The following is a 26675-nucleotide window of genomic DNA, read 5'->3' as shown; positions in this document are numbered from 1 at the left end:
CAGTCATAAACTTGGGCACACAGATCATAGAATCAGCCAGGTTGGAAGAGACCTCCAAGCTCATCCACTCCAACCTAGCATCCAGCCCTGGCCAATCAACCAGCCCATGGCACTAAGTGCCCCAGCCAGGCTTGGCTTGAACAGGACAGATGCATCCATGCCCTCTTGAACGTCTTGCCCAAAGGACTGCAATACTTGCAGAATGTGGTGTGAGCAGCAGAGACTGCTGAAGCCTGACAGAGCTGGGCCCTGGACAGGCTGTGGTGATGTTCATCTGGCACCAGCCTGGTCCATGGCTCCGTTGAGGCATTGCAATGCCTTCCCCAAATATCAGCAACAGAACTTGGTAGAGGAGTTGCAGAAGACATCTTCTGTGTCACCAGAACAGTTGACTAAAAGGAAAGATGGAAAACTCTGCAAGGAGTTCAGAAAGCAGAGCTTTGCTGCAAAGATAGAATCTCCTAAGGCTTAGGGCAAAATCACAGGGCCTTGTGACACCAAAACTCTCTATCAGCTTCACTGAGACAATTCACTCTTCAGACGTGTCCTTATCCACTTTTTCCCTTAAAACTCTTGTGCTTTGCCAGACTGTGAGTAAGGAGGAGTGCCTCTGCCTCAAATGAGCTAGGGACTAAAGCAAACTCATACTGCTTATTTGTGAATCCATCTTCTGTTGAAACCAATATCACACTGGGCAGAATTGTTTTGGTTTCTTCTACGAAGTGTAAGGTAATTGTTACCGTTTACACAGGAAAGTTGGATTTAAATGGCCTCCAATTAAGCACTGTCTTCATTGCTCATCACCCTGTACCTAGAATTTCATTTGACCTTAGGAAAAGATATTCCCTTTTGGAAAACTGTGTCATGACCGTGGAAGATTTTTGTTAGGGGAGTATTTTTAAGTGTTCTCAGAGAGATTCTTCCTCTGAGGAGAAAAAAAAGAGTTCTTTAAATGTACCTGCATGTAAGTGCATAAATGTATAAAGTCATATGTGCCTGTATATTATAGACTCACATGTCCATCAGGCATGTGCAAAGAGATGTGAAAGTTAGTATGTTACAAGCCATAGTAGCTCTGACCGTAGTGATTTGTGCATGAAAGCCTAACAAGCCCCATAGAGTGAAAATGAATGAGCTGAACAACTAACAAGAAAGCAGATACGTGAAGCTTTGCACAACTGTGAAATTGATATTGCAGCTATGTCACCTTCGCCTGCAACTGGACTGAGCAAGGGTGAGAGAGAGAGAGAAATCAATTCCACCAGTTTTGGAGAATGTAAGACTGTGCTGGGAATGTATCTGTGTCTTGTGATGTCTTCTTGTGGGTCATTGCTGCTCTGTGGCGGGGGGAGTCTGGCAGGGCCATACAGCAAGGTTAGCCACGCAGCCGCAAAGCGCTCGCTCTGCCGTGTACTGGCTAGCAGCAGGCTTTGTTGGCTGGGGGGGGATATCACCTTCCTGTCTCATTCGTGACTTTGCATGTGCAGCTCACTGACAGGGCTGTGGCACTCACCTCTCTTTCCGTTCCTCCTTACAGCCCTGGCAGAACTCTTCTACCACTTTTGCAACACTCCCCAAATGGTTTGGTTTAATGCAGGATGAGCAGACTGGCAGGTTTTACCCATTCTCCTACTCTGAACACTTGTCAGACCTGCTTGAGCTCAGGTCAGGGTGCAAAGATGCAGTGAATGACTGCTGAAAACTACTTTTCTTTCATTTTCAACAAAGCACCACCATCAAATCTTCCCTTCAGGTGAGGGAATTGGCTGCTCTAAAACTCTACTGAATAGTACAAGACCTAAAGAAATTCTCCAGTGTGGTGGGGGATGGGGGGTCCCACCTCAGCTGTAAGGAAAGGCAGAGGTGAAGGAGGTTCTCTGGGCTGTGCCAGTGAATCACCTTACCGTGGGGCTGGTGCAAAAAGTGGTAAAAGGAGTTTTGTTTGGTTTGTCCCCAGACGGTGTACATGTGTGTTGTCTGTATCTTTGTCGTGTCTGTGCTTCACCTCCCTGTACTCCTTCCAGCAGAAGGAGTGTTACATGAGAAAACTGCTTTCTTTGGCTATAAACAGCCTTTTTTTGTTGCTGTTGCTGTGCTTGGCCAGCGCCATTGCACGCGGGCTTGCCGGTACCTGCAGAGGCCATTCCTTGGCTCGCTGGTGCCTGGAGCAGCAGCGTCAGGCAGCGTTCAGGGAGACTGGAGACTTGACAAGTGGGAGGCCGCTAGAGATGCGGAGGAAGCAGGCCCACGCTGAAGCTCTCTGCAGAATCCGTTTTGCCTCTGACAGATCCAGCATGCACTGGTGATTGGTTGGGGCCAGCCTCTGCCAAAAGAGCGCGTGAAGAGAGATGCTCCCCAACGCGTCTGCTCTCCGTGCTCCCCCTCGCTGGCAGCAGCACCAAACACCAATTCATTTGGTGTCTAAGTTCTGCTGTTGTGCCACACGTCTGTACAGTGCGGAGCTGCCTCCTCAGCTCACCTGAAGAGATGACCCAGGCAGGCTCCCAGCCTGTTCATCCCCCGATCGTGCTGTAATTCTATCTGGACAAGCCTTAGCCTCTAGTTGAGTGAGATAATGTGCACTGCTCTGAAGCTTAGTTTATAATTGCAAGTGGTTAGAATATTACACAGAAAACCAGTTTGATCCAAAATGTTAAAGTGGACTTCTGTGCCTTAGCACTCACCTGGTCTTTTAACTTTTGGTATTCCCAAGTCTTAAATCCATATTATATTTTAATCCTGTTGACTCAGTGAAGAGAGAGAGTCTGAGTTAACCACAAGTCAGCACTGGGTAACACCAATTGACTAGACCCAAACCTTTGTGCAGTAAGGACTGACAGTGTAAAAGGCAGCTAGGGCCCAGTCTGACACGTGTTGATGTCAGTGGAAAACCACCAGTTAATCTGCTCATAGATACAGAAACCTAGATGATGTTTCACTAAACATGTTGCATCCCATATCTGAGTATTTAAACTGCATTCCTGACCGATACACTTTGGTTTCTTTACTAGAGACAGAGGCAGCTGAGCTGTAAAAGAGCAGAATTTCTTGTCATTAATTATAAATTCTGGGAGGGGATCACCACAAAAATTAGTCAGTGTTAGAGATACCAGCCAATAAATATTAAATGAACCTGAAGTTGTCTTCTGATATGATTCAATGTTAGCAATTAATTTTGCATTTAAAAAAAAAAAGGGATGAAAGCAAGCATGAATAAGTTAATATAAAACATTACTGTTCAACAGCACTTCAAGGTTAGTACTTCACTGTATGTAATATTCATCGACGAAACCTTGCTGGTGCTCCATACTAATGAGTAGGTAAGGTTGAACCTTTATGTTTCCAGCTGGTTTAATCTGCTCAGTGGTTCTGCAAAGTCTATACACGAGCAAATGAGAGTCAGGAGAGCTGTGTTGTTTTCAGTGGAGCTCTCCTGTTTTGCAGCAACTGAGGATCTGTCCCGTAGTTATTTAAAGCAGTGTCAGTAGACAGACAGCTAACTATGCTTGTGGAAGTTAATTAAACAGCAGAAGTTACAACAAGTGGCTCTTTTGTCTCTTATGAAAGAGAAGGCAGCTGTATTGTTTCTGGCAGAGTAATTCTCTGTTGTACACATTTCCTGATGATTTGGAAGAGGCTCTTGCACTGGGTAACGATGCTAATATTGATGAAAAGAAGCATTATAGTGATAAACAAATAGCAAGGCACAATTAGACACTTAGAAAGCAGAAACTGCAATTTTTAGTAGTGATTTAAATAATACTTAAGTATTTAAAGGTATAAATGTTCTTAGTTAAGTCTAAAATCTCAGGACCACCTCATTTAAAGAGTAAAATTGTGCATCAGATTGCTATATACTTACATCAGAGTAGTCCTGATTTGGCTATAAAGGTGTCAGGTTTTGATTAAAAGTTATAATTTCCCTTCTTTCCCTTCAGTTCCAGATTACCAAGAGCAGGATATCTTTCTATGGAGAAAGGAAACCGGTTTTGGATTTAGGATTCTAGGTGGAAATGAGCCTGGAGAACCTGTGAGTATGTCTTGAAGTGGTCATGTTTTAACTGGCAGCATCTTCCAGGTTCACAGCAGTAGCATGTACTGCTGTGCAGAGCTGCGCTGTGGCATCTCTGTTAAAATAACCTGTGGGCATTTTACATCCTGCAGCTCCTCCCCACCCTCCCCTCAAAAAACAAACTGAAACTCCTGTATTGGCCTTGCCTGCCTCAGCTGTTCTTGGTTTTATGGTAGCCCACATGAGAGCACCTCAGTCTGAAATTGCCTGGCCGCTGAGGAAAGGGAAGGATGTCCTGGCCAGGTCTGCAAGCATCTTAGTGTCAGGTTTTCTATTTGATCAGTTCCCTCCTCAAATTCCCTTAACTTCTGAATCCAGTGCCTGTGGAAGGTGTCAAGCTTTCATGTGACGCATAGGTCAAAGCTAGATAGTGGCAGCCTGAAGTTCCACATATTTTCCTGCTGAAATGACTTTGCTCCTTATGGAGAAGCCAGGAATTCTCCTCGTTTTAGAGTAACTGCACACAACTCACTGAAGAGAAACCAAGAATGAGTTGGTGGGCAGGCAAGTAGTAGGGCACTTGTAAAACCTAGAGGCAACTGAAAGGATACCTCAGTCTCAGCTCTCCTGAAAAGGCCCTCAGTGCTTTTAGCCATCTTGCTGTCTGGTCTCTGGTTGAACACATTTCCCAGGGCTGCCTGCCCTCAGGATGGATGGACTGACTGCCCCAAGAAACAGGATGCCAATTTATTACAATTTCACAGGAGCAACTTCTGTGGGCAGCAGACACTTGTCAACAATTTCTTGTCCCTACTAAATGGAGTCTCCCTAGCAGTGCCCCTTGCTTGCCGCTGGCTGTTGAACTGCTCCTCATTTATCACTCTCTCTCTACCTTTCCCCTTTGTGCTAACTCATCAGATTTACATCGGTCACATTGTACCGCTGGGTGCTGCTGATGCTGACGGCCGCCTGAGGTCGGGTGATGAGCTGATCTGCGTGGATGGGACACCTGTTGTTGGGAAATCACACCAGCTTGTGGTCCAGCTTATGCAACAGGCAGCCAAGCAAGGTCATGTCAATCTGACTGTCAGGCGCAAAGTGGTTTACACAGGTAGGCTGCTGTGGCACTCTGCAGGGGTAGACTTTCTTTTAAGACTCCATCTGTTCAGCAAACAGTTTATAGGGGAAAAAAAGCAACTCTTCTTTTTAATACTGCAGAAACTCAGGGGAGATGGTGTTCCTCCTCTTCTTCCTGTTTCTAGGCTTTTTTGTTCTTGATCAAATATGTTTCAAGTTATTTGTTTCCAGTCAAGGCTCTCTCAGTCTCAGTTGGCTTCCCGACTCTTCATGAAGGTTTCTGACAAAATGAGGAGCTGTTCAGTTGCAGCATGTCATTTTCACTGACTCATGCAGCACAGATGCTGTGCCTGGCTGGTTGTGTTTTGTATTTACTTCCCAAAAAAATCTGTGCTACCTATAGTCCCCTTAAACTGAGAGTGAGGGAAAAGCCACTGAAGAGTGCACAGCGTGAGAGGCAAGAGCAGAGAGAGAGTGGAGGGCATATGTGTGTGGTGGCCACTGTCCCGGGCTCAGGAGAATCACAATCAACCAGGTTGGAAGAGATCTCCAAGATCAGCCAGTCCAACCTAGCACCCAGCCCTATCCACTCAACCAGACCATGGCACTAAGTGCCCCAGCCAGGCTTGGCTTCAACACCTCCAGGGATGGCAACTCCACCACCTCCCTGGGCAGCCCATTCCAATACCAATCACTCTCTCTGACAACAACTTCCTCCTAACATACAGTCTAGACCTCCCCTGGCACAACTTCACACTGTGTCCCCTTCTTCTGTTGCTGCTTGCCTGGGAGAAGAGACCAACCCCACCTGGCTACAGCCTCCCTTCAGGTGGTTGCAGACAGCAATGAGCTCTGCCCTGAGCCTCCTCTGCTGCAGGCTGCACACCCTCAGCTCCCTCAGCCTCTCCTCACAGGGCTGTGCTCCAGGCCCCTCCCCAGCCTTGCTGCCCTTCTCTGGACATGTTCCAGCACCTCAACATCTCTCTTGAATTGAGGAGCCCAGAACTGGACACAGTACTCAAGGTGTGGCCTGAGCAGTGCTGAGTCCAGGGCAAGAAGCTTCAGCTGAGGATGCAACACATAGTCAACTAACCACAAGGTCAAAACTATGAGTGTCATTCATTCTGGTAGTGCAGGGTGTGTGTGTTGTAATGGAGATGGGGGTTTTGTGCTGAGTTACACTAGCTGTTGTGCACACACTGCGTGCGTGTGGCCCAAATGAACAAAAGAGAAGCTAGCAGAAAGACAGAAGGTCCAGAAAGAAGTGGTACTGCCTGGTGCCACCCAGAACAGTATCAGGAAAGCATCCAAATAACAAAGAAGATGAAGACATGAGCATCAGCTTTCTAAATTACATATGAACTTGTGCTTAATATTGGAGACAAACACTGGAGTGCTGCTTCTTCTCTGAATCCCTTTAGGGTGCTCAAGCATGGGAGTTAGTTTAGGTCAGTTATTCAAAAGAAAGGTTAATATAAAGCTTATTAAGTTCAAACATCAGCAGAAAAATAGGCACTGATGTACTTTCATCTTAGCATTAAAATAACATTCAGGTGGAAAATTAGGCCCACAGTGGCAGTCAGGACCAGAACAGTACCTCTAAAATAGCTCTGGAGGCTGAGCTTCTTCCACACCATACTAAAAAAATACTCACTTGTCATTTCTTTCTTCCCATTGTGGATTAAATACCAGGCTGTGTCTCTCCTCTAATAGCCTCTGTCTCGTTCTGGCAAAGAGCTGCCAGTGTGAGAGAAACTCTGGGAGGAGGCAGAAGGGCAGCTGAATTTTGGTCCTGTTTTATGCGCAGATTTTCTATTCAGTTTTAGAGCCTCCAGGCTGGAAATGGCAATAAAAGATTTAGATGCATAAGAGATCTCTCGATACTTCACTCAGGGGAACGTGCTCCAGACAGAGCTATTTCTGAATCACTTCTGATGTGGACACTTACTCTAGGATAAATTATTCAGGATCCCTTCTCTCACCTCACACTTTCAGGCTTTTAAATTCCAGCATCACTTCGTAGGGCACCTGAGTTTTGGTCCCTTATTCCTCCTGTCATCTATATGCCAGTAGAAAAGGACTGTTCATTTAAATGTCTTGAGGTTCACACAGGGCAAAGTTTATACACCTGCATTCTTGCTACGTGTAATACTACTCAGAGCCTCCTTTGAATATGTAAGCGCTGTCTGACCAAGAACATTTTAAAGTTATTTTTCTTTGGCTTATGAATTTAAAGGTTTAGATCCTATTTTGGCATCTGTTTTCTTGTTACTGCATTTAAGATCTTCAACTTAATTTTGATTCACCAAATTGGACAAGTGACCTGATTAGTGGAGGCAGCCATTCAGTAGAGACAAGTACAATATGTTGCTCTCAGCTGTGCAAATGGACTGTGGAGAACTGGCTGAGTAACAAGAAGTGAAAGCTACTGTGGGCCACAAGCTTTAACCTGAGGTTGGCTCAGGTGAAGGAAAACACTGTGCTGGGATGTAGGCAGCAGGGAACTCTCCTGATTTCCCAGCAGATGATGGCTTAGCTACAATATGGTCCAGCACTTCAAGAAAGACATGTTCAAGTTGGAGAGAGCCCAACTGGAGGCGGTCCAGAGGACCAGCAAGAATAAGGAGAGCTCTAGAAAACATGGTCTGTAAGGAAATATTGAACAAATTGGGATTGTTTAGCCTAAAGCAGAGAAGAGGGAGGAGGTGTTAAAACTCCCCAAGACTATGAGAGGCTACTGCAAAGAGGAAGGAAGTAATATGTTCTCCATATGCCTGCTAGATAGAACTAGAAATAATAGCCTTATGCTGCAGCAGGGAAGATTTAAGTTAGATATTGCAACCAATAGATTGCCTGGGGAGATATTTAACAGCTGATTAGGCAAACATCTGTCAGGACTGACAGTAAGTATAGTTGGCCCTGACTCCAGCAGAGTGTGGACTAAGCAATTTTGGTGAGATTTCCTTAAGACTCAGTATCTGATTAGATTTTAAACTAATGTCACTTCTAGCTTCAGTTGCTGTGAAGCAGTTGTTTAGTATTAATGTTAATAACGTTTAATGGTTGTGCCCCGACTGTGCCAGACGGTACAGATGATAGCTGCTGGTTCTTCCATCCTAAAAAGCTTGGTTCACAGGCTGCTTTGCTTTAGGACGGGAGGTTATTATTACTTCATATCACATTAATCAAAAGCAATTGGTGGTGTTTGCTGATTCTCTCTCCTCACACTGCTACCCAACTGGTAGCATTGAGTTAAAAACTGTGCAGGTGCTGAGGGGTGGTGTTTGCTGATTCTGTCTCCTCACACTGCTACCCAACTGGTAGCATTGAGTTAAAAACTGTGCAGGTGCTGAGGGGTGGTGTTTGCTGATTCTGTCTCCTCACACTGCTACCCAACTGGTAGCATTGAGTTAAAAACTGTGCAGGTGCTGAGGGGTGGTGTTTGCTGATTCTCTCTCCTTGCAGCTTGTGCACATACATACAGGTGCACGTACAGAGTTGAAGTGGGGATGTGGTACCTAAAGGAGGCACCTCTGAACTGAGGTAATCCAGGCTCCACATGCCACAGAGCATCCACACACACAGCTCCACACTGGTGTAACTGGACTGCTGCTGTAGTTGGGCAGCAAAAGGCATCAGCGGCATGACCATATGCTGCAGAGGACAAGCATGTGTGGTCAGTGCTGCCACCAAACAGCTGCTGATGGTGACCGTTAAAAGCAAACAGTACCCTTGGTCACCATGGCTGTCGTTGTAGCTTAAAGAAGATTGGTTTTTTGTTTGGTTGCTTTTTTTAAACCATTTTCTCAGTGAACAGCACTTTTAAAGCACTGAACAGTGCAGCCTCCTCAGGCAGTTGTCCCTTTTTCCCTTTGCTCTCCTCAGTTCCCAAGGCAGAGAATGAAGTCCCATCCCCAGCCTCTTCCCACCACAGCAGCAACCAGCCGGCCTCGCTGACAGAGGAGAAGCGAACACCACAGGGCAGCCAGAACTCCCTCAACACTGTCAGCTCAGGCAGCGGCAGCACCAGCGGCATCGGCAGCGGCGGGGGCGGGGGCAGCGGCGTGGTCAGCACCGTGGTGCAGCCCTACGATGTGGAAATCCGCCGCGGCGAGAACGAGGGCTTCGGCTTCGTCATCGTCTCGTCGGTGAGCAGGCCGGAGGCAGGGACGACGTTCGGTAAGTCGTGGGGTTGTTACAGCGCCTCAAAGGAGAGAGGATTTGAGCGCCGCGGTGCAAGGAGATGAGTGGGGATCTCTTTAATTGGCAGTCATGAGCATGCCCTAATTTGTGTAATTAATAGCCTGATCGGAGGCTAAGGCTTGGTAGGTGTTTGCCTCCTGGGTTTTGTTCATCACTGAGTCAAGAAAAGCAAAATGAGAAATCACAACCCGAAGAGCGAAAATGCCACCAGTGGTGATTCCTGAGCCTCCCTGAAGCTCCAGCTCTCGCTGCTGGCTGGCTGCCTTCCTGGGGTTTGCTCTCAGAATTGCAGCTGGGGATCCCCCCAGTGATGCAGTTTGCTAATGCAGAAATGGAGCAGGTGGAATGAAATATGTCTCCTGATGGTGGAACTGAGCCAGCTGATTTAAAAAGCAGGAACGCTTAAACTGATTAATTTCTCTTTGGCAATCAGGGTTGTTCTGATCCTCATTATGGAGTGAGCATGCTGATGGCTGGAAAGTTTTAATTAATGGTGGTTGCTGGTGACACACAGAGTGGAGAATACTGCTAAAAAGAACAGAATGATTTTTGACATGTGCCACCTCTTCCCAAATCCCAAATTCTTCAGAGTAGAGGGAAAAGGAGTTCATGAGATAGCACACCTAACGCCTGCCCTAGCAGCAGCAGTTTCTTTCTGAAGGTGGTCCTTTGCGCTAGGCAGACGCCCGTTGCCATTGCTGCTGCAGAAGAGGTGTAAACTGGGTTTGTGAGTCTGCACAGAACAGCCTACTCTAGAGCACAGACGTCGTTGCGAGTGGCAAACCAGTCTTTTGCTTCCCTTTCCCATCCCTCCAGCAGGACCAGAGGCAGCATCCAAGTATGCTTTGAAAGGAAAGAAAGAAAAGAAGCCATTCCCTCCCTTAGTTTGTGGCATGTGATAGGGATGGAGGGGGAAAGGAACGGCAGGATGCTTGCCAGGACCACTACCTCTCAAAGAAGAGCTGTGGTTTGCAAACAAAACGCATTGCAGTCTGCCTGTGCAGCTTGAGTGCTCCTAGGACACACGGGTGCAGATGGCAAGAAGTGGCCTTTCCCTCTTTTTCTAGGCTATTTTCCCCTGAAATTTCCTGCCGTTGCCCATCAGCGATGCCCTTAACTAATACACCAAGGCAAGGTCGCCTCCTTTGCCTGGTTATTGGTGGACCCTTTCTAACGCTGTTCTGGGCAGTCATGGTGGTAGAGATTATAAGGGGGAAATACCTAATGCAGGCCTGGTGCATTGAGTTCTGTCAGGTCTGGGGTGCTAGGCTACCTCACGCTGTCTTTGATCCTGGAAACTGCTGTTCCAGAATAGATATGTTGGTGCCAAAACACAACCGTGGAATGTGACCCAGGTTAAACTGAACTCAGTAGAGCTGGAGAGCGAGCGCTTTTACCCTCTGACAGTATGTGCAAAGTTGTGTGTAAATCATTTTCCCGTAAGAAGACCATGCTCTAACTCTTTTCTGCAGAGAAACCTTGACCTGAGCTTGTAAGGAGTTGTGTTTGCTTTAGCTCAAGATATGTGCTAACTGGAAGTTTTCTGTGCAGGGACTCCTCATGGAGATCTGTTGATCTGTGACTGTTTTTCCTTTCATTTTTTCAAGCATATTCAGCTTTTTCCTAATACTCCGCATGAGATATTTTCCTTCTGCTGTGTGGTGCTTGCTTGGAACCTGCTTTGTAGTTGCTTTCTTTCATAGGTAGCATTTAGAGATGGGCCAAACTGGTTCTGATACGCACCATGGTCACTTTCGTGTGGGCTCTGTTGTCTGTGTTCAGAGGATTGAATAGAGTTGGAACTCACACCCTCCAAACAGGCTTTGTACTGGATGGGGCTTTGTATTATCAGAAAGAGAAACTTTCTAACATCACAGTAAAAGAATAAAAAACCATCCAAACCCTACCATTTGCAACTGATAATAACACTTTCTGCCAGTTTTCATTGCATCTTTCCAACCTTGTTCTGTCACCTCACATTTCCTTTTCTCAGCCTTTTCTTCTTTATGGTCTCTCTAGTGTTGTGGTGTGTGCAGCAGTGTGTATCTATAAAACTACTAATCAAATGCAAACTGCAGCACAGATGGGAAAGTGCATCTTGAGGGTGCATGTATTGTGGGTGCAAAGCATGAGCTGACCACTGTGTATACCTCATGATTTTGGTCATGTGCTGCATGCCCAAGGGCCTCTTGCCCATATAAGTAAGCCATAAAAAAAAAGCTTGGTGGGTTTATTGAAGTGGAGTTGTGTGTCCCCTGTGTCCCACTTCTGTGTTTTATAGACGACCCTGTGCTTTTGGGACAAACAATTGCATGCAACAGGAGGAGAATTTTGTTTCCAAAACTCATTCACCCTGTTCTTGCTGTGTGTGTCAGACATCTGAATGGTTTCGTGTGTAGTTTTAGAGGTATTTAAATGAGAAGGTCCTTACTCCTTCCCTGCTCCTGTCCTGATGCCATCTAAGATCATAAAAGGGGAGGGGTTAATAGAGGCTGTGGTAGATGCCTGCACCAAACAGGTTACCTTTTTCAGTCTTGGCCCATCTGTAGTGGTCCTCTACCTTCCCTGGTAGTGCCTTTATTTGTGATGGAAGAAAACCGTTGTCATGTTGCTTCCCCATGCAGTGCTGATAGAGTGGATCCTCGCGGTAGAAGGGAAGCCGCACTCCCTCCTAGGACTAGAAACATTCTATCTTTCTGAACCAAGAAAGAACAAAACATTGGCAGAAGCTTGAGCAGCAGCTGACGTGGAGAAGGATGAGAGAGGCTGACACTGATAGCCTCTTGCAGGAGGAAGGTTGATTTTCCTACAGAGAGTTCCAAATTTTGCGTTCAAAAATAAAATTGGGCTGTGGGTTATGCTGGGGCTGCTAAGTGCAGTTGTGGGCTATGAAAATTCACCGTTTCTAAACAGCAGTCAAGGTGGGGGAGTTTTGAGTGATCAACAAACCCCCTGTCTGTAAAAGAAGTGTTGTACACTTGCACTACTCGATTGCCAATGTTTTGAACACTGGCAGCAAAGCTATCCTATAGTAACTTTTGCTTGTTGCATTAATTAATTAACCCTTAACCTTCTCTTTCCCTTTTCAACCCTTTTTCTCCTCTTCCCCTTCACCATATTCCCACGTATGTAAACAATGTAAAAACCAAACCAAAACCAAACCAAACAAAAACACCAACCCCCAAACCAATACAAAAGCGGGAAATGCATGTGTGGCCATGCCTCACAAAATAGGTCGGATAATTGAAGGGAGTCCTGCTGACCGCTGTGGCAAGCTGAAAGTAGGCGATCGGATCTTGGCTGTCAATGGGTGCTCCATCACCAACAAGTCGCATTCAGACATCGTCAACCTCATTAAGGAAGCGGGAAACACCGTCACCCTGCGCATCATTCCAGGAGATGGTAAAGTATATGTTTCCTGCTGTCTTATCTGACCCTCTCCTTGCTCTTCTTCCTGAGCTTTTTGCGTCAGGCAGGGCTGCAGTCATGCAGGATTCAGTGTCCGCTCCCACTCTGGGAATTAGCAGTGAGGGAGGTTGTAAGGCTTCCATAGTTGTTTTGGGGGTTGTGTGTGTGCTGTCTACAACTACCTGAAGGCATGTTGTGGAGAGGCTGCTGCTGGTCTCTTCTCACAGGTAATTGGAGACAGAACAAGGGAGAATGGCCTCAAGCTGAAACTGGGGAGATTTAGATTGGTCATTAGAAAGAAGTTTTTGAAGGAGAGAGTGGTCAGGGAGTGGAATCAGCCTCCCAAGGAGGTGGTTGAGTCACCCACCCTGGATGTGTTTAAGGGTCGTTTGGATGTGGTGCTTGGGAATATGGTTAAAGGTGAATCTTGTAGATTAGGGTTATGGGTTGGACTTGGTGATGCTGAGGGGCTTTGCCAACCTGGATGTTTCTGTGCTTCTGTGTCTTTCTATAGAAATAGAAGTTATGTTTATAAATAGGGAGGTGCTGATTCTACATCAAAAAAAGTAATATTTCATTCTGTCATGTCCCTGCATACCACCTTAAAATGATCTGCCCTTCCCTGCATACCACCTTAAAATGATCTGTAGATTTGATGCATATGTCAGTACACTTTGATTTGACTCTTAGGCTAACAATTCAGCTTTAGAGTATTTGGGAATCGTTCGTTAATATGTGGGATTCCTGAAGCTTTGTAGCAAGCAAGCTGCAGAGGAAAGAGATCATAGAAAGGGATAAACACTTTGTCATGTTTTAAGCTGTTTGCAAAGAAGATTTGTTTTTATTCTGGGTAAGTTGCTTTGGGATTGAGCTTAGTACGTTTTGAAGTGACTTTGTTAAATGGTGCTGGCTCTTAAGCTGCTCTGTGCTTGCAGTCACTGTGTTACCTTAAATGGGATCTCACTGTTTCAGATCAGAAGGAACATGCAGGATCCCTAATACTATGCTGACATATTTGTTTCAGGTCACTGAACTATTCAATAAAAATAAAGATCTGATTGATTAAATTGATCCCTAGCTGCGATGCCGAATAGGAACAGAGCAGAAATGTATGTAAATGATCTGCAGCAAGACTAAAATTGCTGTGATTTTAAATTCTAAGCGATTTTTTGTGCTCATCAAGCTGCTCTGCCACGGGTGGGCTCTGAGCGAGAAGTCGTGAGGCAGAAATCCTTTTGCATTGCTCTCTTTTGAAGCTGGATCCACAGGTGTAAGATTTGATGGCTCTGATACGGTGCTAATGAACACTTCTTAAGAGTTGTGCAGGGCATTATTGACATTGAGTTGCATGTAGAGCAAGTGTGATTGTTTGGAAGAAAGCCTGAGAAAGGGTGGCCAACTCCAACCTGGTACCTGCAAAGAGCAATGAAGGGGGCACACAACGCAGTTTCCAGTGAGAAGCATTCAGCAGTGGCTAGCTCTTGTACTGTGCAATATGAAGCATGGGTTTAGTTAACCTCCAGAGCATGGTCATGCTTTGTTTAGTTACAGGATAAAAATAGGCCAGGATGAGAGATGATCTGGTTATAAATTATTTCTGGTTTGGATGATCTGTTATGTATAAAGGCTTTATTTTCCTACTGTTTAGTAGCTGCCAGGTCAAATGGTATATTGTCCTTTGCTGCTTCCAGCAAATTGAGTGTTCATGAATAATAAAAGGGCTGTGAATCAGGCAAACATCTGAGCTGGCCTGTGTGTGCCAGTTTTGGAAGGCAAACTGGGAGAAGAATTATCCATTACCTCTGTTTTGGTAGCTGGTAAAAATCAAGAGAGGTGAACCTCTGAACAAACCATTTCTTTTAAAAGATGAAGATACCTAAGAGAGAAATGATTTCTGAATGGTTTAAGAATTCTTTAGGAAGAATGTAGCCTCCTGACAGGAATGATCAGCAAGTCTTGTTTGTGCAGACTGATGTACAAAACACCACATTCAGTTGCTTAGGTTAGAGGAGAAGCCTGTGACTGATAGCAGTATTCCTAGAGGAGGTGGAAGGCTGGAATTCAAGGAAGGAGTCAGCTTCTTTCTCCTGGCAATGCAAACTTTGAATCCTTTCTCAATCCCTTTGAAATGCCAAGTCAGATTGTCAGCTTTGCATAGCGTTACCTGCATTTCATTTCCAAAAGCCCTTGAGAACAGCCACTCCCAAAATCACGGCAAGGTTTGCTTTAAACCCTATGACAGTTAAGACATTGGCCTCAGTGGTGGTTTCTTTTTATTGTGCATGGTTGCTTCTGCTCCTTTACTCTTTTCTTTTTGTTGACTTTGGGGTACTTTTTTGGTCTAAGAATGTACTTAAAGGAGTGGGGAAGAATACACCAGAAACCATACTTCTCAGAGAAACTTGATACTAAGGCTTATCACAAGACTCACAATAAACTGACACTGCTAATCCCTTCTTTGCTAATCTGACCACATGTTTTTGCTTTCCTCTTGCCCCAGCTTATTGCCACAAACCACTGCAGGAGTGTATCTGCAATGAATTCATGATGGTTTAATATGCTACCAACTGATACAAAGATAGAGAGAGCTGAAAAATAGCAAGTTTAGATTAGGCACTTAATTGATGCTTGAGCATTCCAGGGCAGAGTAGGGCAAGGAATCAATGAAATATGTAGGATTTAGAACATGCAATTGTAATTCTACTGGAGATCATTTTTGCTCTATTTGTGCTCTTTTCCAGTTTTGCATGGTGGTTGGCATGCATCCTGAGCCAGTGTCTAAAAAGCTAGCAAAAATTATGCACAGCTCCCTGACTCATGGGATGGGATGGACTAAAGATAGATGCAGTACAGTGGTGTGAAGATACATCTGTGCCAAGGATGTGTTGTTGCTCTACTTGGTATTCTTAGTATGACCTACTAAAGGGTAGGGATGTTGCATTCTCTTTGAAGCCCATCTTCATCTGATCTCCAAATATTTCAGAGACTTCTGTTCTGAATACACAACAGTCAACCATGTCCTGGACCTTCTTATGATGGACACCAATTTTAGCATCAAGGCATCTTTACGAAGTCCACACAAATATGTCTTAAAACCCAGCAGTGTAAGCATACACAGAGATGTCTCCTTCCCACACAAGCCAGCTGTCTGTGGTGTATCCTCACAAGGGTGCACCCTGGGAGGTGCAGGCAGACCCAAGAGCCTTTCTTGCTCTCTGAGCCACTGGACACAAGCCAGCTCTGGTCTGGAAGATGTTACAGCTCCATATGCTGTGGGTTTGGGTATATTAACTTAGGCACAGTGCTGCAGGCAAAGGAGCTGCACTCTCATTGCACTCATCTGTTTCAAGGGTTCTTCTCTTTCCCTTCTCCTGTGTTTCCCCTGACATGCACTGGCTGCACAAAGGAAAAACTTTCACCTCTTCTAGATTTCTGCACAGTTAAAATGACTCCATTAATGAGATTCTCAGGACCCAGTAAGCCCATGGCCACCACCTCTCTGGAATTCAGGCAAAATCCCTCCTATTCCTGCCTCTCAGTATTACAGCTGGACTCTGTTTAACAATGGCAGCTTTCTCCATAGTCAGTAAAAGGAATTACCAAATGCCTGGAGCTAAAGGGGCAAACAAGGGCAGGGTAGAAGACTTGGTGATTTTATGTTGGACAGCCAGATGCTTCCACCTAGTTTTTCTTGCTGTTGTCTGATGATGTCTTTTTTTCCAAGAGGGACTGCAACTAGAGAGATTCAGTCAGGAAGCAAGAGGCATTGCTGTGTTGGTCATTATGCATTCAGCTTAGATTTTGACCATGAAAAGTGGATTGTGGTATTTTGCAGGGACTTGCACTCGGTGGTCCTCTCCCTGAGAGAGTGAGTATAGGCACAAAGTGGAGTCTCCTCTGCTAAGAACTGTTCTACAGAGGAGCGAGTGCCTGACACTGCTGAGAGTGCCATGCCTAAGGAGTGGGTGTTCCTATTGACTCTGCCTATCATTCTCCATATGCACCCAATAGACCTGTTCAACATTTGGAGTGGCTAAGCCTGTACCACCCACTCTTCCTCTGACTCCAGGCTCCTGTGTGAGAGGAAGTGTTTTCAGGAACTGCTGACTTCCAGAATAATTCAAAACCTGACACACTTCAGTACTAATTTCAGTTCAGGACTGATGCAATCTGCATCTCTGAGAAATGTGTTGAGTGCAATAGGCAAGAGTTCCAGGTCTTTCCTCCAAAGTTATGTCAGTAATGGCAGTGAACTGGGGGTGCTGGTAGAGAGTAGCTGAACATGTGCCAGTAGTGTGCCCAGGTGGGCAGGAGAGCCAATGGCATCCTGGGCTGGATCAGGAGCAGTGTGGGCAGCAGGACAAGGGAGGTTCTTCTGCCCCTGGACTCAGCACTGCTCAGGCCACAGCTTGAGTGCTGTGCCCAGTTCTGGGCTCCTCCATTCAAGAGAACTGTTCAGATACTGGAAGGTGTTTGGAGAAGGGCAGCAAGGCTAGGGAGGGGCCTGGAGCAGAGCCCTGTGAGGAGAGGCTGAGGGAGCTGGGGGTGTGCAGCCTGCAGAAGAGGAGGATCAGGGCAGAGCTCATTGCTGTCTGCAGCTACCTGAAGGGAGGCTGTAGCCAGGTGGGGTTGGTCTCTTCTGCCAGGCAAGCAGCAACAGAAGAAGGGGACACAGTGTGAAGTTGTGCCAGGGGAGGTCTAGGCTGGATGTTGTTAGGAAGTTGTTGTCAGAGAGAGTGATTGGCATTGGAATGGGCTGCCCAGGGAGGTGGTGGAGTCTCTGTGCCTGGAGGTGTTGAAGCCAAGACTGGGTGGGGCATTTAGTGCCATGGTCTGGTTGACTGGCCAGGGCTGGGTGCTAGGTTGGCCTGGATGATCTTGGAGCTCTCTTCCAACCTGGTTGGTTCTATGATTATGTGACTTGACCTCTCATTTAGGCATCATTTTAAAGGAGGTCTGGGTTAACTCTGGTCTTACTAAAGTCTTAAGATAAAGCTCCAAAATTAGCAGGGGACCATTTTGCTATGCCATACTGTGAGGGACACCTACATAGCCACTTTTCAGTGGATTCCCAGTTTTATGAGGCAGGAGAGAGGACCTCTGCTAGAAGCATCTCCTGCTGTGTGTACAGAAACGTGGCATTTGCACAGGTTGCTGTGGGTCTGAGTGCCCTTTGCTGTGGCATAAGTATAGTTTTGAAATTAATCCTGCTGTCTGTATTTTCTCAGTGAGCCCTTTTGTAAATGGTACCCAGAGCTGCTGATGCATTTGTTACAAGTGATTCCCTGTCCCCGTGTGCAGCTTTGAGTGCTCAGGCAGCAGTGGTTTGTATTTCAAAGGTGGATTTCAGTGAGTTTGGTTTTTAGCCACATGCAGTATCACCTTGTGAGGTATTAGCTAAAAGTCACCTTTCAGTCCTTCTGAAGATTGCAGTTTCTGATAGAGGAAGCACTGATAATCTTATAATCCATGGAGTAGCTCTTGCCACTATAAAATTAATCCAGCCCACCTCCCATAGATGGAGACTTTAATTGTTGGGATTCATGTCATTAGACAAGAGATAAAACATTCTTCACCCCTTGCTCTTTGTTCTGAGTGTCTCTAAACAGCCAGAGGTGTTTCCAACCCACGCTTCCCAATTTGTCGACTGGAGGTGTGATTATTTTTTGCGCTCATAGCTTCATGTACACAGTTGCTGTGACTTAGTTTTCACTTGATCTGTTCATTTGGGGATTGCAGAAATGGGAGCCCATCTCAGATTCTTTAAAAACAACACAGTGATGCTTTCCAAAGAAATGCCTTTGCAAAACCTGTCTTCTTTGAGTGAACAGCCAATGGTCTGCCCTTATCATGCAAACCACATTTATTTTGCAGAGTCCTCCAATGCTACTTTACTGACCAATGCAGAAAAAATTGCTACAATTACAACCACACATACTCCTCAGCAAATCCCACAGGAGACCAGGTCAGACTGTTTTCCTTGAGAGCAGCACCTTGGCGTGCTCTCTCTTCAGCTATCTCTTGATCGCCTTCACATCCCATGAGCTGTATTTTTCCTCTCTCCCTCTTTCTCTCATTCGTTAAAGCAGGAACAACACCAAACCAAAGCAGGAATCCCAGTTTGATTACAAGCCACCCCAAGCAGCACAGGTAAGAAGTGCCCTTGAAACGGTTTTCTTTACCACAGGCTGTTGCTCCCAATTTGCTGGTTCAGGCATTTCCCTTGAAAATTCTGACTGGGAAGCTGTTCTCCCTCAGTCTGTTTGCTGAAGAGCAATTTGCCAATTAATCTCTTAATGTGTGTTGCTGTTGTTTCAGCTGAGAAACACTTGCAACGTGTTCTCATAGAGACCTTTAAGGGCTGAAAAAAAGCAAAGGGAAAAAGAATAAGATGACAGTTTTACAACAGTAGTAATTTATGTCTGTTTACTGAACTGTATATTTTGAGGGGCCACTCCAGAATGCACTGTTGTGTGCAAATGGTAAATTCAGAGGACTAACAAGAGGAAGACTTAATGAGAGACAATAGCTGCAGTGTTCCAGCTGCCGCAGAAGGCATCTTGTTAGAGAGATTAGCAATCCCACTGTTAACTTTCCTTGCCACTGGCCATCCCAGAGCTAACCTCTTCCATTAGGGACTTCAGAATATCTCCAGGCTAACAGCATTTGTGAAATCAGTGCACGTGCTTCTGAGCTGCTTGCAAAGGAGTAAGTGAGGTGGTGACAAAAGGGAAACCACGGCACAGACTGATCCCTGGTACCATTAAACACCTAAGCAGGCTGGTGCTGGAGGTGAGGTTACCCTAGCCTTCCTTTGCAGTCAGTGCAACACTAACCACCCTCCAGAAATGTGCCTTTCTGCCCTGGGCACAGGAGACACTGTGTAGCAGAGGTGGCTGAGATGCATGGGACATGGCCAAGCCCAGTCATTCAGACAGTCCCTTGCAGGCCACTGCTGGAACTCCCAGTTGCACGGTGGCATCCGAGGAAGCAGAAAATCCTGCTCTGTGTGCAAAAACTCAACTGATTTTCTTTTTTCAATTATGAGTAATAGAAATGCTAACATTCCTTGGTTGACTAATTTTGAAATGAGAGTTGAGCAGCATTTAACTTTCTGCTCAATTGTGCATATGTTGTCTTCCCTCCAGCAGGACCAAGATTTTTACACCGTTGAGCTGGAAAGAGGAGCCAAAGGGTTTGGCTTTAGCCTGCGAGGCGGCCGGGAGTATAACATGGATCTGTATGTGCTGCGGCTAGCTGAGGACGGTCCAGCTGAGAGATGTGGGAAGATGAGGGTATGCACAAAGGGATTTTCAAAGCATATTTCTTTGCCATAAACTGGTTTTCCTGCCTCTCCCTCGCAGGCTGTGCTGCCTAAAAGGAAAATTAAATGTTCACTGAAAGGAGCAGTGGGTCCTACTTACTGCTTCCAATGGCTTCTGCCACTCCTTGTCTACAGTTCGTAGCAGTGCCTGTGCACTGGAAAACTTCACTACCTTATTCTAGATTCTAATACATAATCTGACTTCTAAAGCCTAACAAAGATCCATGTTGCAATGAAAACGAAATAGCCACAATCTCTGTCAGCTCTTTCAAAGCTGCAGTCATGAGTAGCAAACTCACTATCCCACCTGATCCTCTGCTGGCGGGCAGAGCAGAATGACAGCAGCATATTGACCCATGGCTTACAGAACTACAAAGCAGGCTTTGATTACTATTACCTGTTAACTTCACATATCAGCTCAATTAGAAGCATTATAACGAGGACAGAGGTAATAAAATGCCTACAGAAAAGTGCAGCTGCCAAGCTTCCTGGGCTCCTGGCTCCTCCCCTAGAAAATGCATTATGACTGTGCCACTTCTCTTTTTCTTCTCCAGATACATCATGCAGAGGGCATTTTCAAAATTCTTTTGCTAGGGGTGGATTTCTAGCTCCAGATATTTTGGCTGAGGAAAATAAATCAGTGCTGCCCTGTGGAAGTCAAGGCTTGGACAAGCCCTTCCAAGCCCTGTTTTCCTACCCTGATCAATTTACAAAACCAGCTTTGCTGGTTCATGACATGTATCTAATATCCGAATGAGAAACAGGCCTGGAAACGCCATTGGAACATCCCAGTTACAGCAGACTGTAAAACAAACCACCACTTTGGTGACAGACTTTACAACCAATCCAAGTAAAATAAACCAGCACCTGTTCTAACACAGCTGTTAAGCACTATAAGAATCCCACATGCTTTCACAAAATAGCAATGAAATATTTTGATGGCCTCAAGCTTTTTCTGTCATCTTCATGTCTCCCAAGCCCTTGCACACTGCTTTTGCCAGACTGTTGCTGGAAGCACTTGGGCTAATAAAAGGACTCCTCAAAGCCTGGAGAAGAAAGAGAAGGCTTTGAGGAGGCCTCGTAGTAGCCTTCCAGTATCTGAAGGGAGCCTACAGGAGGGCTGGGGAGGACTATATTGACAAGGTCTTGTGATGACAGGATGAGGGGTAAAGGGTTTAACCTGGCAGAGGGGAGACTTAAACTGCATGTTAGGAAAAAGTTCTTTGCAGTGAGGGTGGTGAGACACTGGCACAGGTTGACCAAGGAGATTGTGGCTGCTCTCTCCCTGGAGGTGTCCAAGGCCAGGCTGGATGAGGCCTTGAGCGACCTGTTCTAGTGGGAGGTGTCCCTGCCTATGGCAGGGGGTTGGAACTGAATGAGCTTTGAGGTCGTTTCCAACCTAAACCATTCCAGGATTCTATATTTAGCTTCATCTGGAGCACAGTTGGTTTTCCACCTTTGCTCTGGCCATTGTCTCATGGTGTGCTGACAGTGACCCTCACAGGGAGTTCTTTCTAACCTTAAACTCTTTTCTTTTATTGCATGGACAGATTGGAGATGAAATTTTGGAGATCAACGGAGAAACCACCAAGAACATGAAGCATGCTCGGGCCATTGAACTGATTAAAAACGGTGGCCGCAGGGTCCGCCTGTTTCTGAAACGTGGAGATGGCTCTGTCCCAGAATATGGTGGGTCAAACTATGAAAGCATTCCTTTCTTCCCTGGCATCACTCCATGAATGCTCTGTCTCAAGATCTGAAGCGGGAATTCTCTTTTATTTTCCTTTCTCACCAGTGTCTTACCAACCTTTGCAACATGTGGTTAATTGCCTCGCTTGTGCTGAATTTTCTACACATTTCATCCTTTGCTTGCTTCCATGGACTTGGGGCGCAGTGTAAGGCAAGATCCTCATAACAGTATTTTTTGGTGATCAGAGAGGAAAGCAAAACCAAACCTTATTGTCTCTTCCAGCCAAACAAGGAATGTCACTGAACTGTGCCAAACTGTTTCTCAGCGGCTGAATTGCTGTTTCCAATAGGTCTCTACTCCTAATCAATGCAAAAACCGGGATTTTAGTTCTGGCTCCCAAGCAGTCGTTTTCTTTTGGTTAGGTTTTTCTCTTAGTCGCTGTCTGTACCCACAGACATGAATGCCAAGATGGCTTATGAGACTTTTGCCTTCCCTTAATATTTATGTAAATATTTATAAAGTTATTTAAGGGGAAGAAAAAAAAAAGAGAGAGAGAAAAAAAACCCAAAAAGCTTTACCGCAAAAATACATTGATTTGGCCTCCTGAGCCCTTTTCTTCCCCCTTAAACTGTCTGCTGGTTTCAACTAGTTAATTTGTAAGGTCTGAAAAGGTGAGGAGGTTATGAAAAGGTGCTCTCATGTCTGTCTTGGGGGGAACAGTCCTTGTTTCTTCACTAAGAGTCGCATTAGATCTCCTTTTCTTCCCCCGGAGGTTGGATTGCTGGGTGGCTTTTCTTAGCACACTATTTAATACTATGATTATGTCTTATTTATCTGAGATAATTGTCAAATATTGTGCCCTCGATGGAGGGCTGCTCCCAACCAAAGGTCTTTGAGGTTTCTATAGAAACTGATGATTGAAGGGATGTCCTTTATCCTTTTCTCCCCGTATTTGGGTTATTTCTGTGTCAGTAAGTTCTGTGTTTATCATCTGCTCCATCTCCTACAACCAGAAACAAAACCCTTCTGCACAATTGATGGACCAGATTTGCTTTTCATTTTCTGTACCACATTTGAGAGTTTCTGCTCACTCTGCTCATTATTTAACTCAAAATGACCCATCCAGAGTACGACCAACAAACGATCAAAGTGTTTAAGAGCACGGAAGGGAAGCTGTGGGTTTGCACTCCTGTAATATAAATAGCACACCAGAGGGTTCAATGATGGCACTGAAATTCTGTAATGTTCTTTCTACTTCTGTCTTTTCCTCTACTCCTTTGGATGTACAGTACTGTATCATACGCTAGACTGCATTCATACCCTGTAAATTAAGTGCTTCACTTCTCCAAGCATAATGTCTGTTGCACTGAGGATGGAAATCCACCACCCATTTTCTTTCGGCTAATGCTTAAACCACTAAAATTCATTCTCTTAAGCAAGGATTTAATATACAGGGGTTGCACTACTGTCAAGAACATCCTTGTAACATTTGGGACTCCTTCCTCTCTTTGTTCTGTTCGCTGCAGTCGCAAATGGTTCCTCTAATAATGTTAAGTTCCAATATTTTTCTGACTCGATTGGAACGTGCTTCTCTATGAGGCTGTATATTTTTGTAATGAGTTTTGTACTTATTTTTAATGTCGTGGTCTCTGGTGGACTTTATTTTTCGTTGTTGTTTGATTGTTAATGTTTTTTCTATGACATTCTGTGTCGCTGTTCCAGCTGTCTTTTAGAATGGATGCTCTCGTTGTCTGGGTTATTGAATCACCTCTTTAGATGTCTCTTTATGTCACGATAATTAACAACTGCTGTCTTTGCAGCCTTATATTTGGGTGAGGCCTAGACAATCTGACTGGAAAAATAAACTTTCTTTATTCTAAGATAAACTATGAAGATTTTTCTTTCTTTCATCTTTATTATAGGGAATCTAAATTTTCTACTTTTCTCTTTCTCTTTCTCTTACTTTTCTTGGTGCTGGGCTCTTCCTTCCTCAGCGATGATACCTCCTAATATCGCTGCATGTATGAGAAATGACAAGCTCGGGGAGTCTTGCTTCTACCTTATGGGCCATAATCAAACTACGGTTTGTAGCTAAAATCAATATTAGGTGTTTGTGCTGTGGCCTAATTCCCTCACATTGCTTTCCGCTTCGCTATATTTTATATGTACAGCAATTCATTCCCAGCACCCTCTCGTCCCCTGACTTCTAAGTACACCCCAGGACACGTCTAAGCCTCACTCGTACCTTGTGCGGTAGTCAGGTTGCCACCAGCCACATGCTTACAGCTGCAGGAAAAGCAGGGTGGTCCCCAGCTGCTGCCTGAGAAAGCTGATAAGCAAAGCTGCACACGCCTGAGTCGCAACATGAGTTTCACCTGGAAATCACAAAAATCATGGCCCGTGCACACACCGAGCCTCCCAAGCTAAGGAACTGAGATGCCATCGAAAGGGAGATGCGTTGCCTGATGGCAGGAGGAAAGAGCACATAGAGTATTTGGCTTGGGGGAGGGTAGGCAAAACGAAGAAAAACAGGGGGAAAAAAACCCCTTATCCCCAGAAGTGTTTGTGAGGGTTTTCAGTTGTCACCATCAGGAGAGTCTGTCTCGAGGTGGGTGTCTCGCTGCGTGTGGTGAGAGGCCTGCAGGAAGCAGAGCTGACAGCAGCTGAGCTGCCATGCAGAAGTTACTTCTGAAAAGAAAACAATAAGCAAGTAAAAGCAATGCTCACATCAAGCCAGCGCAGCACCTCCAGTGCGTGCCGTGCCTGTAGTGAATCAGTGGTAAACATCCGTTACCAATGGCATCAGTAATTGGAGCTTAGCTGCAGCGCAGGGCGAGATGTTAGTTTGGGGGTTGTTGTTTTCCTCTGCTTTGCAGTTTGTCTCACAGAGGTAGCTCAGTTGTATTTTCCCTGAAATACTGCATTAAAATGAATGAACTGGAGATTAGATTTTAATCAAAGCCATCCTACATATTACAGTATCTTTCCATTGCTTTGAGACGAAAAACTCATAACTTCCGTCATCGTTGTTCAAATCATTGTGGCAAAACCAAAATCTACCTTAGGACTTTTCACAACGTGGTAGAACTTAGCGAGATAAAGCAATGCCTTAAAGCAAAAATGGAAATGGCATGATTATAGTCTTAATTTTCACACCTTCAAAATGCTGTTTTACAAGGTGAAAAAACTTAATAATCCATTCTATTTTCTGTACCTTTTTCTGCTCGTTGAAACAAGGCCTCCCACAGCTGGAAGGCAGTTCTTTCAAAAGGCTAAACACAGGCCAAAAAATAACCATTTCTTAAAGGCCCTCTTTATTGGAAACTGTTAAAAACTCAACCAACCAAAACCCAGCCGACAGCCCAAACTGTGGTTATTTTCTTTTTCCCACGGGAAAGAAAGTAGTGTAACTGAAATGTTACGAATTGGGCTTGGGGAGAACGTAAAATGCCCCATGACCAGAAGAGCATAAAGATGATATGGGCTCGGACCGAAACGCAGCTAACGAACAGAGCAGCACCAGTACTAACCTGTAACTCTCCTTGTTCACAGTTAAATTAACCCAAGCTTCGGTTAGCCTTCACTGACCGCTTTAACAGTTGTTTGTTTTTGTCACTAATGAAGTCTGAAGAGTGCTAAGTGGTGTCACGGCGCCATGGGAGGCTTCGGTACCAAACGCTTTGCTGTTGTTTTCTTGCAGACCCCAGCAGTGACAGGAACAGTCCCGCCACAGGTTCACAAAGCGTTCCGGAAATGAACCCGGCGCCACCCGACCGACGGCAGCACCCTTCATCGGAGTCCACTTACCCACCAGACCTTCACCAATCATCACAGCATGGGGACAGGCGGACTTACGTTAGAGACCTAAAAGGCAGCAGAGAACTTAGCAGACATCCCAACGAGCACCACACTTGGAACGGGACTTCTAAAACCAACGACCACGTGCCGGGCAGGAGGACTGGGAGGTCGCCGGAGAAGAGGCCCGAGCGGCAGCTGGAGCGGGCGCTGCTGAACGGGCAGAAGAGGAAGTCTCCCGACAAGCGGCGGGAGGGGACGAGGAGCGCTGACAACACTCTGGAGAGGCGGGAGCGACACGAGCGCAGGAGAGACCTCTCTCCCGAGCGGCGCAGGGAGCGCTCGCCCAACCGGCGCCGGCGGTCTCTGGAGAGACTCACGGAGCAAAGGAGGTCGCCCGACCGGAGGAGAGAGAATTCCCTGGACCGGCGGGCCAAGTCGTCTGACCGGCGGAGGGAGAGGTCGCCCGACAGGCGGCTCAGGGCAGAGCGAGGCCACCGTGGACGGGAAGACCCCGGCTGGAAGCACGAGGCGAGCCGCAGGCACCCTCCCGAGCAGCGCCGGCGGCCGTACAAGGAGTGCAGCACCGACCTCAGCATCTGAGGGGCTCCTCCGGGCCCACCGGCACCTTCCCCGCACCGTGGGGGCAGAGGAGGAGAGAGTGTGGGAGCTGAAACACCCAGCTTTTGCAGGCGAGGAGGCATCCGGCACCTGCTGGCCCTGCAAACCTTTTATGCAGATGAAATCTTATAACAGAAACAAAAAAAAAAAGAGTTGTGCCTGATGTATAATATTAAAGAAAGTATTTTTCAGTGTATTCTTCTTTATTTTTTTTAATTACTTGCCAAATGTTGGTCCTAAAGGATGCTAAAATTTTGTTTCTACATTCTTTGTAGATTTCTTAAGAATAATTCCTTTATTGGGCTACTTTCTCCTCTCCCCAGTCCAGTAATAGAATATAGGAAAAGGATTTTATGGCCCAGTTTGAAAATTGGATGCAGACTGTTCTCTAGTGACTCACTGCTACACTATATGTAGAAAACAAATAATTTAAGGGGGTGGGGAAGGAAGAAAATTGCTCAACTCGGTAGGAATGGAACGCTCCTGCTGAAGGAATTAAAAGAATAAAAGAGAGAGACAAACGTTCCTAAAAATTGCAAGAACTG

General features: G+C 45.7%; 1 protein-coding gene across 19 annotated transcripts in view; it reads left to right on the top strand.

Annotated features, from left to right (window-relative positions):
• Positions 1 to 26326, top strand: part of MAGI1 (membrane associated guanylate kinase, WW and PDZ domain containing 1) — a 474320-nt gene extending 447994 nt beyond the window's left edge. For 4 of the 19 annotated variants that reach the window (XM_064157020.1, XM_064157022.1, XM_064157027.1 and 1 more), the window contains 10 exons: positions 1199 to 1276; positions 3939 to 4030; positions 4931 to 5123; positions 8975 to 9268; positions 12491 to 12694; positions 18575 to 18665; positions 18787 to 18850; positions 19849 to 19995; positions 21575 to 21713; positions 25415 to 26326. In XM_064157020.1, coding sequence (XP_064013090.1) covers positions 1199 to 1276; positions 3939 to 4030; positions 4931 to 5123; positions 8975 to 9268; positions 12491 to 12694; positions 18575 to 18665; positions 18787 to 18850; positions 19849 to 19995; positions 21575 to 21713; positions 25415 to 26112 — 2000 coding nt within the window. In that variant the 3' untranslated portion in view covers positions 26113 to 26326. Of the gene's footprint in view, positions 1 to 1198; positions 1277 to 3938; positions 4031 to 4930; positions 5124 to 8974; positions 9269 to 12490; positions 12695 to 18574; positions 18666 to 18786; positions 18851 to 19848; positions 19996 to 21574; positions 21714 to 23708; positions 23798 to 25414 lie in introns of all 19 variants that reach the window. The other 15 variants (XM_064157030.1, XM_064157029.1, XM_064157025.1 and 12 more) reach the window with 11 other exon arrangements.
• Positions 26327 to 26675: the final 349 nt, after the last annotated feature.

This window comes from Pogoniulus pusillus, chromosome 16, assembly GCF_015220805.1.
Source record: "Pogoniulus pusillus isolate bPogPus1 chromosome 16, bPogPus1.pri, whole genome shotgun sequence".
Lineage (NCBI taxonomy): Eukaryota > Metazoa > Chordata > Aves > Piciformes > Lybiidae > Pogoniulus > Pogoniulus pusillus.
The sequence above is the reverse complement of the archived record's forward strand: the minus strand, read 5'-3'. Positions and strand labels throughout refer to the sequence as shown.